Source organism: Channa argus, chromosome 23 (genome assembly GCF_033026475.1).
Source record: "Channa argus isolate prfri chromosome 23, Channa argus male v1.0, whole genome shotgun sequence".
Taxonomy (NCBI): domain Eukaryota; kingdom Metazoa; phylum Chordata; class Actinopteri; order Anabantiformes; family Channidae; genus Channa; species Channa argus.
The window spans coordinates 459,856-471,881 of record NC_090219.1 but is presented as its reverse complement, the minus strand read 5'-3'; the positions used below and the strand labels follow the sequence as shown (position 1 = coordinate 471,881).

Genomic DNA, 12,026 nt, shown 5'->3' with positions numbered 1-12,026 from the left:
TTATTGAGGTCAAAGTGGGTAGTGGAGTCTGGAGTACAGGAGTGCATTATAAGAAGAGGGGGTTCTGTTTTGGCCACCTATTTAAAATGAATGAGGTGAACAAAAAAATATATTATTAAAAACTAAAACAAAAAACTAAAGTGATACCAGACAAATGATGTATAATGCAGAGTTCAGAAGGTATCAACAGGAGTTGAGTTGATTAAAGAAATTCACCGGAGTAGAAACAAAAGAGCCTTTTATTCATGGGTAAGAAACCAATGCTTCCTACTGATAAGGATTATTAATAGTCTTGTATTTCCTTTTACAAAAGTCAATAACTAGTTCCTTTGTTGTGCCATTATTGAGTTTTAACTAATTATCTTCAAACCAGCTGAAAAATCTTATCATCTCAACTCTGTATGTCGGGTCATCACCATCACCAAGATTGCATAATACCTGGCTGTGTCTGCAGTCTGGTTTAAATAAATGGAATAAACGTTTCCCTATGGAGCTCTGTTTAAGTTTAAAATTCAATTCAATTCAATTCAACTTTATTTATATAGCGCCAATTCACAACAAAATCATCTCAGGGCACTTCACAGAATAAAGTCAAGATTATAAAGATGTATAAAGAGAACCCAACAATTCCCCCTGGAGCAAGCCATAGGCAACAGTGGAGAGGAAAAACTCCCTTTAACGGAAGAAACCTCCAGCAGAACCAGGCTCAGGGTGGACGGCCATCTGCCTCGAGCGGTTGGGGTGAGTGGAAAGGGGAGAGAAAAAAGAACAGAGCAACAAAAAGCAACAACAAAACATCGGGCAGATTGGTAGGACCAGTAGCTGCACACTGGAAGACACACAGCTTCAAAGCCGGGGGACACCTGCAGAAAGGGACAGAGGAGGACAAAGACAACTACGGGAGAGAACACACAGAGTTAATGACATACATGGGTGACAATTGTGGGGTGAGAGGAGAGATGGTCAAGAGGAGGAAAGGAGCTCAGTGCATCGGGGGGTCGGTCCCCAGCAGTCTAAGCCTATAGCAGCATAACTGTAACTAACTATATGCTTTATTAAAGAGGAATGTTTTAAGCCTAGACTTAAAAGTAGAGAGGGTGTCTGCTTCCTGAATTTGAACTGGGAGCTGGTTCCACAAGAGAGGAGCTTGAAAGCTAAAGGCTCTACCTCCCATTCTAAAATCATGACATAGATTGTTTTTTAGTCTAATATGCTGAAGTCAGAATATAAACTAATCGGAAATCCAGGCCACTGTGGAAATATGAAGGTTAAAATTATTACATTTTGATACCAAGACATGAAGTTTGATAGTATTTATTACTCTATGTAATAAAAAATCAAAGAATATAGGTTAAAACAAACAGAGCTACTAGCTGTCTCTTACATGAGTGTATGTGAAATGTAATATGTACAGCAAATCATCCACAGTTATTTTTCTCCTATAGGCAAACTTTATATATCTATCTTATCTTACTATCTATTTATGTAGATAATACTATGTGAAATCAGTGTAAAACATTGGTATTACTGCAGATAACCAATAACAATTTAAATGTGCCACCTGCAGTATAAATGATTTTTAGGACTGCAAAATTGAATCCTCCATTGCTCCTGAACAACTAACTATTTATTCCTCTTCTTTTCCTCTTTTTCCACTTTCCACTCACCCTAACCGATCAAGGCAGATGGTCGCCCATCCTGAGCCATGTTCTGTTGGAGGTTTCTTCTGTTAAAAGGAGGTTTTTCCTTCTCACTTGCACCTAGACCTTGCTGAAGGTCTGAAGGTGAATTTGTTGGATTTTCTCTCCAAACAGTATATGTATAGTCTGGATTTATTATTTAAAGTGGACCTGAGTGTGTTGTGAATTGATGCTATGTAAATAAAAATGAATAGAATTCCTTTAATCCTGGTTGAAGGTCACCTGGTTGTGACTCTGGCAGAGACGGGATAATGCACTGCCCTCAGTACATTAGCAGACCTGTCTAGAGAGGGTCCCTGTCACAGCTGTAGCCAAAAATCTAATAGTCGGATGAAGCACAAGGTTAAAAAAAACATTGAATGAAGTTTCAGAGGATAGAGCTAAGGGAGAGAAGAAAAATAATAACTTTTCTCTCTGTAGTCCTGGGTTCAGGGCCTGATTTCTGCTCTTAATCAATCAATCAATTATTCAGTGTGTGTCAGGAATGGAAGTAAATATGAGTCTCTTACATTAAGACTCTACCTCGTGTATTTACTTTTTATCCTCCAGTTGAAAATCTCCTTCCGTCTGTAGGAACAATAGTTATAGTAGTTCAGTCTGTCCCTGTGCCCTAAGATTCAAAAGTTTACTAAAATAAGGTGGAACCAAAACTATTCATATTGCCAATTTGGAATTTTAGTCATTGCAAGCAAGTTGTCAGACTCTAACAGATTTTTTGTACTGACTGCACAAAATGAAATTGAAATCTTTACTGCCTTTTTTACCTCTCCTTGCAATCGGGCCAGTCCACGTCCACATCAGTTCAGTGTAGCAGTAAGCTGGTAATTAGAGAAGGAGAAATGTCTTGTAATGGCAGCTTGACCTCTAGAAAATGTCACGAAGCTAGAATTATTTATCCAAAGACAAATTATTAAATATGAGGGATTCATTTGCAGAATGCAGAAAACAAGATGTGTAAACCTTGTGTACTGACCCCTGCTAACTGTTGAGGTCATTATACTCACGATTAACGCGGTATAAGCAATGATCAATTCACTGGTGATTTATTATTACATTTACTGTTAACAGAATTGGGGCTAAAAATGCTGTTTGTTTTTTTGTTTTTTTTCCCCTTGGAGACATTAAAACTACTAGTGCTGGGCAGTATGAGAAAAACTGGTATCAGTGTTTTTTGTTTTTTTTTTAAGATTCTCATTGTTTTATAGCATATTACAGTATTTTCTATTTTATGTGTGACTGGGCCTTCAGGAAATTATCAAATATCAAAGGAAGAAAGTACTTAGAGATATGTATGATTCAAACATTATGGTCTACAACCTTGAAAAAAGCTCACTTTTTTTTTTTTATTGACAAGGCATTTCTTCAAATTATTCTGTTTCCCACTCAGATGCACAACCATCTTCACAAACTTGAAAATTTGAGTCAAAGCACAGTTGTTTGCTAAACTTTGACTTCATTCATTAGACACAAGCCATTAAATATACAAACATTGCTATCTAGCCATTATACTTTACAGCAGTGATAAGCAATGATGCTTATGTTAATCTGTCCTGAACCACTTACGTACATTAATTAAAATCATCAATTTACTGTAGTAAATTAAACAGAAACGAAGTGAAAAGTAAATGTACTATGTACTATAAAACGCAACAACGAAGTTTGTTTACTGATAATGCTTTCCAGAGTTGTCCCTGAGGCCATGCAGCGATCTTCATTACAGAATTTTTTGTGCAGTGCTGTCTGAAGGCCTCAAGAAAATGGCTATTTAGTGTTGGTTTTTAAACTGATCCTTTGCATACAGAGATTCCTCTAGATATTGTGAATGTTTTAATGATATTATGAAGTGTAGATGATATAATCTCAAAATTATTTGCAATTTTAGGTTCAGAAATGTTATTCTTAAAATGATGATGAACCTTGCCCCATCCTTACTTTTCTGAGATACTACTTTAATACCAAATCATAAGTCTTTTCAATCAAATGTCTTAATTTCACATTCATTTATAACATTTGATATGCTGTATTTGAATTATTACCTACTACCAATTTAAAATATAGCCACATTTATACAACATCCGCTCTTTTAAGGAATATGGTTTGGATAATGGCTGAAATCTCAATTTTGACTGTTACTCTAGTAAATTTGTCAATGACAAACTAACTTTTTTTTTTAAACTAATATATGAAAACCAGAAGCTGAAATATTTTATTTAAAGAAGCATTCGCACCTGTTTAGAAGCCTGTTTTATGGTTGCATGTCAGACGTGGATTTTGGCAGTTTATCCCTTTCTTCCTGGCAGATCCTCTAACCCTCTGTAAGATTGGATGGGAAGTATCTGTGAATGGATATCCTGTGTTTCCACAGATATTCTGTAGGGTTTAAGTCTGGGTTGTGGCTGGGTAACTCAGCAACTTGTGCTGGAGCCACTCTGCTTTCAAAAGTGGCAAAACAATGTATAGTGGCAGTACAGTTGTAAACTTGTTGAACATAAATAACTAATTTGCATAACTTCACATAGATTTCATTTGAATCAGGAAAATATTTTTTTTTCAAAGGGAGCAAGTATTTACTATACTGATTGCATTTATTTATTTATTTGTCACACATAATTTTAACCAATGAAATGAAGTCAAATAGTGTAATTGTGTATGTTGACATCCTCCTCCTCCAACTTTGCTACAATTACCCAGATTCTCCAGCTATGACACTATCAGTTATGTAAAAAAAAAAACAGACTTACACACAAGTAAAGTTTTTGGTACACAGCCAGCTCCCCGACGGCCCCCAACCCACAGTCTCCAGACTCTGGAGCTTCTCAGTGGGAAAGCAAGCTGTGTGTGACAAAACTGGTGCAATTATGTGCCTGTCTGCTTCATGTGTAATGCGTTTAGAGGCTGGTCCCATTATGTAATTTTTGGGTAATGACTTGTCCAGGCCACATAAGAGGAAAGAACTAGAGTCCTAGAAAAGCATTCAGAATGGAGCAGGCAGCTTGTGGGTGCTAGAAACACACAACAAACAATTGTTAAAACAACTCTAAACTTACTAATTTACTTACTTAATGGGTCACCATTTTGTTGGGTGTCAACTCATACCTTCTTTAGCTGTGCCTTGCATCATGCAGCTTTTACAGAACACAGATTGAGTTTTCACACTGTGACAGTGTCAGTGCAGCTTCAGAGCAACAGGTTGTAGAAGATATAGATATAGATATAGACTTTTTTTTTTGTCTCCACAGGCACCCACCCTTTTTTGACGACAATCCATTTGGAATCTACCAAAAGATACTGGCTGGAAAACTGGAATTCCCACGCCATCTGGATTTCTATGTCAAGTAAGTTGTGAATACCAGGCCAAACTTAAACAACATATATCAATAAACTATATCTGTGTTTGTGTGACATGTACTGTAAGTATGACTGACCTAAGTGCTCATTTTCAGCATGTCTGTTTCAAGCCTTTTCCAACACTGGCAGCATTTATATTCTAATTCAGTAATTATATATATATATATATTCAGTCTAAAAATAGCAAAGGTTATAACAAAAAACACAAAAGTCATGTCAAGAGTGTCCTTAAAACAGCTACATCTCATGTACCAGGACTGCTTTTTTATTTTATTTTATTATTAATTAATTAATTATAGCCACAGATTTAAAACCCCCAGTCTCCTAGCTGCAGCAAACCTTTAACAGGGGGTGTGATATACCAGAAGCCAAACAGTGGCTTTCGGTTCACCTAGGCGGGCAACTGTGGCGCAGGAAGGTGGAACGGTTGTCCACCAATCTCACAGTTGTTGGTTCAATCCCTGGCTCCTCCTCCTCACAAGACACTGAATCCCAATTTAGTTGCTCCCGGTGAGTGTTGGCCAGCTGCATAGCAGCTCCTTCATTGTATGAGTGTTTGCGTGATTGTGAGTTTGAATGGGTGAATAAGAAGCAGTTTAAAGTGCTTTGAGTGCCAATATGTAGAAAAGCGCTATATAAGTGCAGACCATTACCTGCAAGCACTAATGACACACCTGGCTGATTTGGAATGTTTCCCCAATTTCCCCACACTGCCCATTAGACCAGCTGGAAGAATGTGCAAGATTACAGGCTTAGCACACTCTGTGGGATTTTGTGTTTGTTTCAAATCTGACACAGTGGCTATAGAAAGGCTAGACACACACTCGTTCCCCTGATAATTTAGTGTACTTTAGACTTACCATCTTAGTTGTAGTAGTTCAGTTGATAAGGCAGTTGTCCCTGGACTACAGGGTCAGTGGTTTGATCCTCGGTCCTGGCTATATATCAAAATCTCTCTGGGCAAGTGACTGAACCCCCAACAGCCCTTTCCCACCAGCAGTGTGCGGTACCGTTCCAAGCCTGGAGGGTTGGGTCAGGAAGTAAAAACTGTGCCAAATCATCATACGGACAATGATCCGCTGTGGCGACCCAAACTCACAGGATAAGGAAAAGGGGAAAACATAAATAAATAAATAAAAACTCAAGACTTCCTACTCTTAGCTTGTGTATCATGTTGCCAGCAGACAAGGGTATTCTCTAACATTTCTACATCTCTACATCTCTAACATAACATAGCTTTTGGGCAGCAGCTGTTTCCTGCAGTAGCAGCTGCTTCTGAGCATATTCAGTTTGGGAGACTAAAGAAAAGTCTTACAGTGACTCTAGACATAAAGTAGTATAAGGCATAAAAAAAAAAATCTCCTTTGTTGGAACCTTCACACACTTTACAAATGGTTGCTGTCAACATGAGATTTTGATAGTGAAGACCCAAATTTCTATTTTTTTAATAAGGCAAAGCCTCCCAAACGCTACCTGTTTATTGTTCAGTCTTTTGTAACTTCTGACTGTAACTTCACCAGGGAAGCAGCTGACTTGTTGTGGATATGCAGACATCACCTGGAATTTACTGGTTTGGTTTAGTATGATTAGGTTATCATATTCATATTATGTGTCCTAACAGTCTTTCTTACAGCTGTTTTCTCTGGCTGCAAATGAACTTACAGTATACTGATGTGTAACCTCACATTTATGTAATACAAGAAAGAAGTGAAAGTTGTAGCACAATGAACAATCCATTCTGAGCAGCCTTATTTTAACATTTTTTTTGTTTTGATATTGAAAATTGTATTGCTTTACTAAAAAGGTAACTCTGTAATAGTTATTTTTATTTATTTATTTTTTTACATACTGTAGCACCAATTTACAAATATTATCTCAAGATCAAGATCTTACAGAATTCTAAAGAAATCTCCCATGAGTAAGCACTGGTTGACACTGAGAGGAAAAAATTTCCCTAATGGGAGAAAAGCTGTTACAATATGAGGCTCAGGGTGGGTGGCCATCTGAATTAAGGGAAGCCCCCCAGCAGTCTAAGTTTATAGCAGCATTACTAAGAGATGGTTTGGAGTAGAGCCAGCTCTAAGCTAAGTTTTTAGTTTTAAGCCTGGTACTAAAAGTAGAGAAGTTGTTTGTCTACTAAACCTAAACTAAGGGCTGGAGAGGATTAATAGCTAAAGGATCTGCCTCACATTCTACTTTGGAAAATTATGAACCAAAAGTAGACCTTTGTTTTGTGTGTGTGTGTGAAAAGAATAATACAATATAATACAATAAGAATAAAACAATATATAACTATTTCTTTCTGTGCCAGTATTTATTTAACAAAAATTAGGGTAAAAAGGAAAAAAAACATGTGGGCAATACAAAGTACCCATATGATTCAACAGCTTTTAGTTTCACCATAATCATTTTCTGTATTAAGACTTCATTTGTAGAGTTGCAGTTTAGGCTCATTCTCTTATACAGCATGGCTTCAGTTCATTGACGTATTTGCTTATTCTGAGCTCTCTTAAGGTCATGCTCTCTTAAGCATTTCAATTGTCTTGAATGAAAAATACTTTTAGTTTGACCCAAACAAATTGGTAATCAACAGCTAATGGAAATTTACATTTTAAATTTACAAATTAACATTATAACCTCCCACCTAGCATTATGTAAGTCCCACTTTTGCCACCAAAACAGCCTCGACTTACTGTATTTTTCCAGCACATCCTACAAATGGGCAAATGGATTAAGATCTTGAGAACTTGGAGACCGAGTCAACATTGTTTTGCCACATTGCATTGTTGCGTTTTTTATTTTTTTGCAGTGTGCTTTTAGTGTTTTTTTTTTTAGTGTTTTTTTCTTTGTCACACTTTTCTTTTTTCCTTTTTTTTTGGCCAAGTTGTTAGTTTTAAGCGCTTTGGCATGCCTAGCCTTTGATGCCCTTAGTTTGCTGTCATTCCTTGGTTGCCTTCTGGAGGTAGTTTTCTGAGTTCTCTTTTTGAGCTCTCTTGCAACATGGGGAGTGGTTGTGAGGCTGACCGAGAGGCTGTATGCTGGGTAGAGAACGTGGAAAAACACCAATTTTCTGGTGGGGTTGCAGGTTTCCATAATGTCAAGTGTTTTTATCTAGATATTTTGACTACTTTGATGTGGGCGTAAAATTATTTGTGTTGTTTGGCGTGCCGCTGTCTGTTGTTTGTTTGTCGTAGCAAACATTTGTTTTATTGTGCTAAAGGGAAAAGGACAGATTAGTGTTTTGAATTTGTGTATGGTAAATTAACTGATTGTGTGGCAATTTTAAATTTAATTGGTACCGAAGTGTGTGTAGCAATTAGGTTTAGTCATAGTGTAGATTCTCTTGTTCACAGAGCCAGTTAAGTGGAGTGGAGTTTATCTTGTAAGCTGTAGTGCCATTCCCCTTTGGTTTCATCAATTGGTGTGTTAAGGTTTTGGTCAACGTGGCTGAAGCTTTGCTTGGGAGCACACCCACGTCTACAGGTTGATTGCTAGCTTGCTAGTTGATCCCCTAAACCATTGGGCTTTAGTGCATAAATATGCACCACAAGTAACCACGTGAAGGGAAAGGGAACATAGTTCCATAGGTTTATGTGTGGTAGTTAGCAGAAAAACTGCCCACGACCCATTGTATGCAGTGCACATCGGAAATCATCACAAAGGCTGCTGGGCCTGCATAGACTGGTTGATCAATGGGGCCACTGTGGTGCAGTACATCTAGAAAATGTCCTTTCATGTATTTTGAATGAGTATGCCAAGATTTTACTGACATTTTGGAATCTTTTGGACTACCATTAACACTGTGCTATCTCTTGTTAGTCCACAGAAGGCTAAGGTAAATTAACAGATGCCCCATGCCACAAAAGGAAAGGTTTGGTGTTACAACACTAGTAATTAAGAAAATTATAGTCACGACTGGATTTTTTTAATTGTCCAGTAAAAGCCATAAATGAATTAATTGTAAGGTTATCCTCTGTCATTAGTGCCAGCAAGGTCTTTACTCTGCTGACGTTTGAAAACACACTCTATGTTCTGGGTACCCAGAAGCGACATACCCTCATCTCCCTTTGCCCCTGTCCTTACCTGGTTTTGATGTTGAAGGCAACCTGGTGTTGACACATTTTAGGGAGGTGTGCCATGGATGTGGCTGGTTGAGGCAGTGCTGTTGATGCACCAGGGTGTTCCTTGTCAGTGTCCTGCACACATTGCTCTATGCCAGGTATGGACTGTGTCCTGCTGAGAACAACACAAAGACTAAAGATCGCTGCTGTTAAAGTTGTCCTGTCTTACAGCCTTATTGATAACTCACCTTTCCCTGACTTTTAGACAGCTGATGACAGCTCTTGGACTGCCTTTGCTGTTTTTTGCAGAACTGAAAAAGCTTTTTCTCAAGGACTTAACTTTTTTTACATTTTTTTGCAGTGCTTTGCCAGCTATCAAGTCTTAGAAGGCAAACTATCACAAACTAGATTGTCTGGTGTCTCCTTAGTAAAAGAACCCACTATACCTTCCTCATCCTCCACTGCATCAAGCATGCTTACTATTAGCAGGGTAGCATTGCTTGCCTTGGGGGCATCCAGAAGGGCAACGGTTGTTGTCCTCTTTGTTTCGTGCAAATATACTCTTTCTAATCATGGTCAATCTGCTTTTACAGAGTTTCGCCAGATGAAACTCTAATTGAAATGAAAAACTCCCCTGGGTGATGTCATCTGGAGGAGTTTTTTAGTTAAAAGGGTTTTTTGGTTTTGGCGTTTTTGCTGGAGAAATTTTTAATATAGTGAGGTCAGTGGGAAGTTTAAATGCATTAATGTATATTTACACACCAAACTACAGTCATAGAAAGCAAGTTTAAAAGCATAGAAAGCAGGCACCAACTTAGATACTGTTTTTGTGTAGGGGGAGACCAGGGCAGGGCAAAGTCAAAATGCAAGTAAAGTAGGACCAACACTACTAAAGATCTTTCAGTAACCTACTAGGAATAACATTAGTAGGTTTCAGAGATTTTACAATATCAGTTTCAATATTACAAGTAACAGTAATAAAATCAAGGACATGGATGAAAAGGAGACATCTGAAGAAGAAATATTACAATCGATACCCCTTTTCACTGCAGCAACTTTTCCATCAAAATGATTCAGAAACTCTTTGCAAAAATCCACAGAAGCATTATCAGCGGTAAGACGTGGAGGATGAACAACTGAGTTGATTGCTCTGAATAAAACTTGGGTATGCGCATTTATTCATAACTCCTGATTAAAAACTTGGCCTTAGCTAATCACACCACATCCTGATATCTCTCAGATAGTCCATTGTCCTTCTACCACTTACGTTGTGCCTGCCGAGCAAGCAGTGTACGTAAGTGATGTCATTCTGCCACGGGTCCACTGCAAGCTTCCGCAGATGAAACATTGTCAGCAGTCTGGGAAGATATAGGATGGAATGAAGGGTTTGGCAGTCATGAAACAGTATGTGGAAGAGAATTGGAAAGGTCAAATAATTCTGGGAAATGATCAGAAATAAGGGAATTTTCCTTGCCCTTCATAGCAATAGAGAGTGTCTTTAAAATGACTAAATCAGTACTATGTGTAAATGAGTAGGTTAAAATTGAATAAGATCTAATGAGTCCAATAAAAGATTAAAATCTGAAACCCACAGAGGAGTTGGGACAGCATAAATGAACATTAAAATCCCCACAAAATAAAAGCTTGTCATATTTAGGAGTTAACTCCGCAAGAGGTAAAGCAAACTCATCAATAACTTCCATAGATTATATCGGAGGTTGATAATTAAGAGCAACTGTGGCGCTGAAAGGTAGAGTGGTCATCCATCAATCCCACAATTGTTGAATCGATGCTCAAATCCTCTGGGCAAATGGTAAAGTGTGATCAAGACACGGATCCCTAATTTAGTTGCTCCCGGTGAGTGTTGGCCAGCTGCATAGCAGCTCCCCCATCAGTGTAGGAGTGTGTGATTGTGAGTGTGAATGGATGAATAAGAAGCAGTGTAAAGCGCTTTGAGTGCCAGTATTTAGAAAAGTGCTATATAAGTGCAGACTATAACTCACCCACAGTCAGTAATGGATGCCAGAAGTTCATAGTTCAAACTGTAAAAATTCAAGCCAAGCCTTCACTATGGCCAGTAGAATGCCAAGTGTTTTTATTTTGTCCCTCCAATTTCAATCACATGAGAAAAAAAAATATTGCGAGGTGTTACACTTTGCTGAACCTTTTGGAAGGTGATATCAGGTCCAAACCAAGATCAGCCGTGGCCACAAAATATACCCCCCCACCATGTGGATCATGGTGGAGCAGAAAACAAGTACATTTTTGAAGTTTCTTCAATAACTACCCCAACCAACCACATCGGGGTCTCTATCATTGTCGTTTGCCCGAATGACTGCCAGGGGTTGAGTGGTTATTGACTGCACGATGGTGAAGTGGTTAGGACTGTCGCCTCACAGGTCTGCTGCTGTGACCTTTCTGTCTGTCCTTCTCTCTGTTGGCCCTGAGATAGACTGATGACCTGTCCACAGTGTACCTGACCTCTCCTCCTATGACAGCTGGGATAGGCTCCAGCCCTATGAGTGATTAGAGATAATGGATGGATGGCCCCCAACGGACATTGCAGTCTCCGTAGTAGACAAAAATAGCCCCATGTGTATGATGGCCTCAAAAATGACACAAGACTCCTCCCAAACGGAAAGTAACATTCACTGCAGTGAGCACCCAAAAGTACTTAAGGGACCCAAAATTCATCATTCAAGGTGTGCCAAGTGTCCATGTTTTGATAATGGCAATACCCACTTTATTTGGGGTTCATGGGAGAACCTCACCCAAGTGATTAACGCACGCACATCTGGCCATCCACATGATCTAAAAGAAAATGTGATTTTCAGACCAGGCCACCTTCTTCAATTGCTCTGTAGTCCAGTTCTGATGCTCACATGCCTACTTTAGGCACTTTTGGCAGTGGATACAC

General features: G+C 38.6%; 1 protein-coding gene across 1 annotated transcript in view; it reads left to right on the top strand.

Moving 5' to 3' along the window:
• The window catches only part of prkx (protein kinase X-linked), a 39,419-nt gene that overhangs the window by 18,490 nt on the left and 8,903 nt on the right, over positions 1 to 12,026 (top strand). Inside the window, exon 5 of the mRNA XM_067493407.1 lies at positions 4,940 to 5,035. Within this exon, the coding sequence (XP_067349508.1) occupies positions 4,940 to 5,035 (96 nt within the window). The remainder of the gene's footprint in view (positions 1 to 4,939; positions 5,036 to 12,026) is intronic.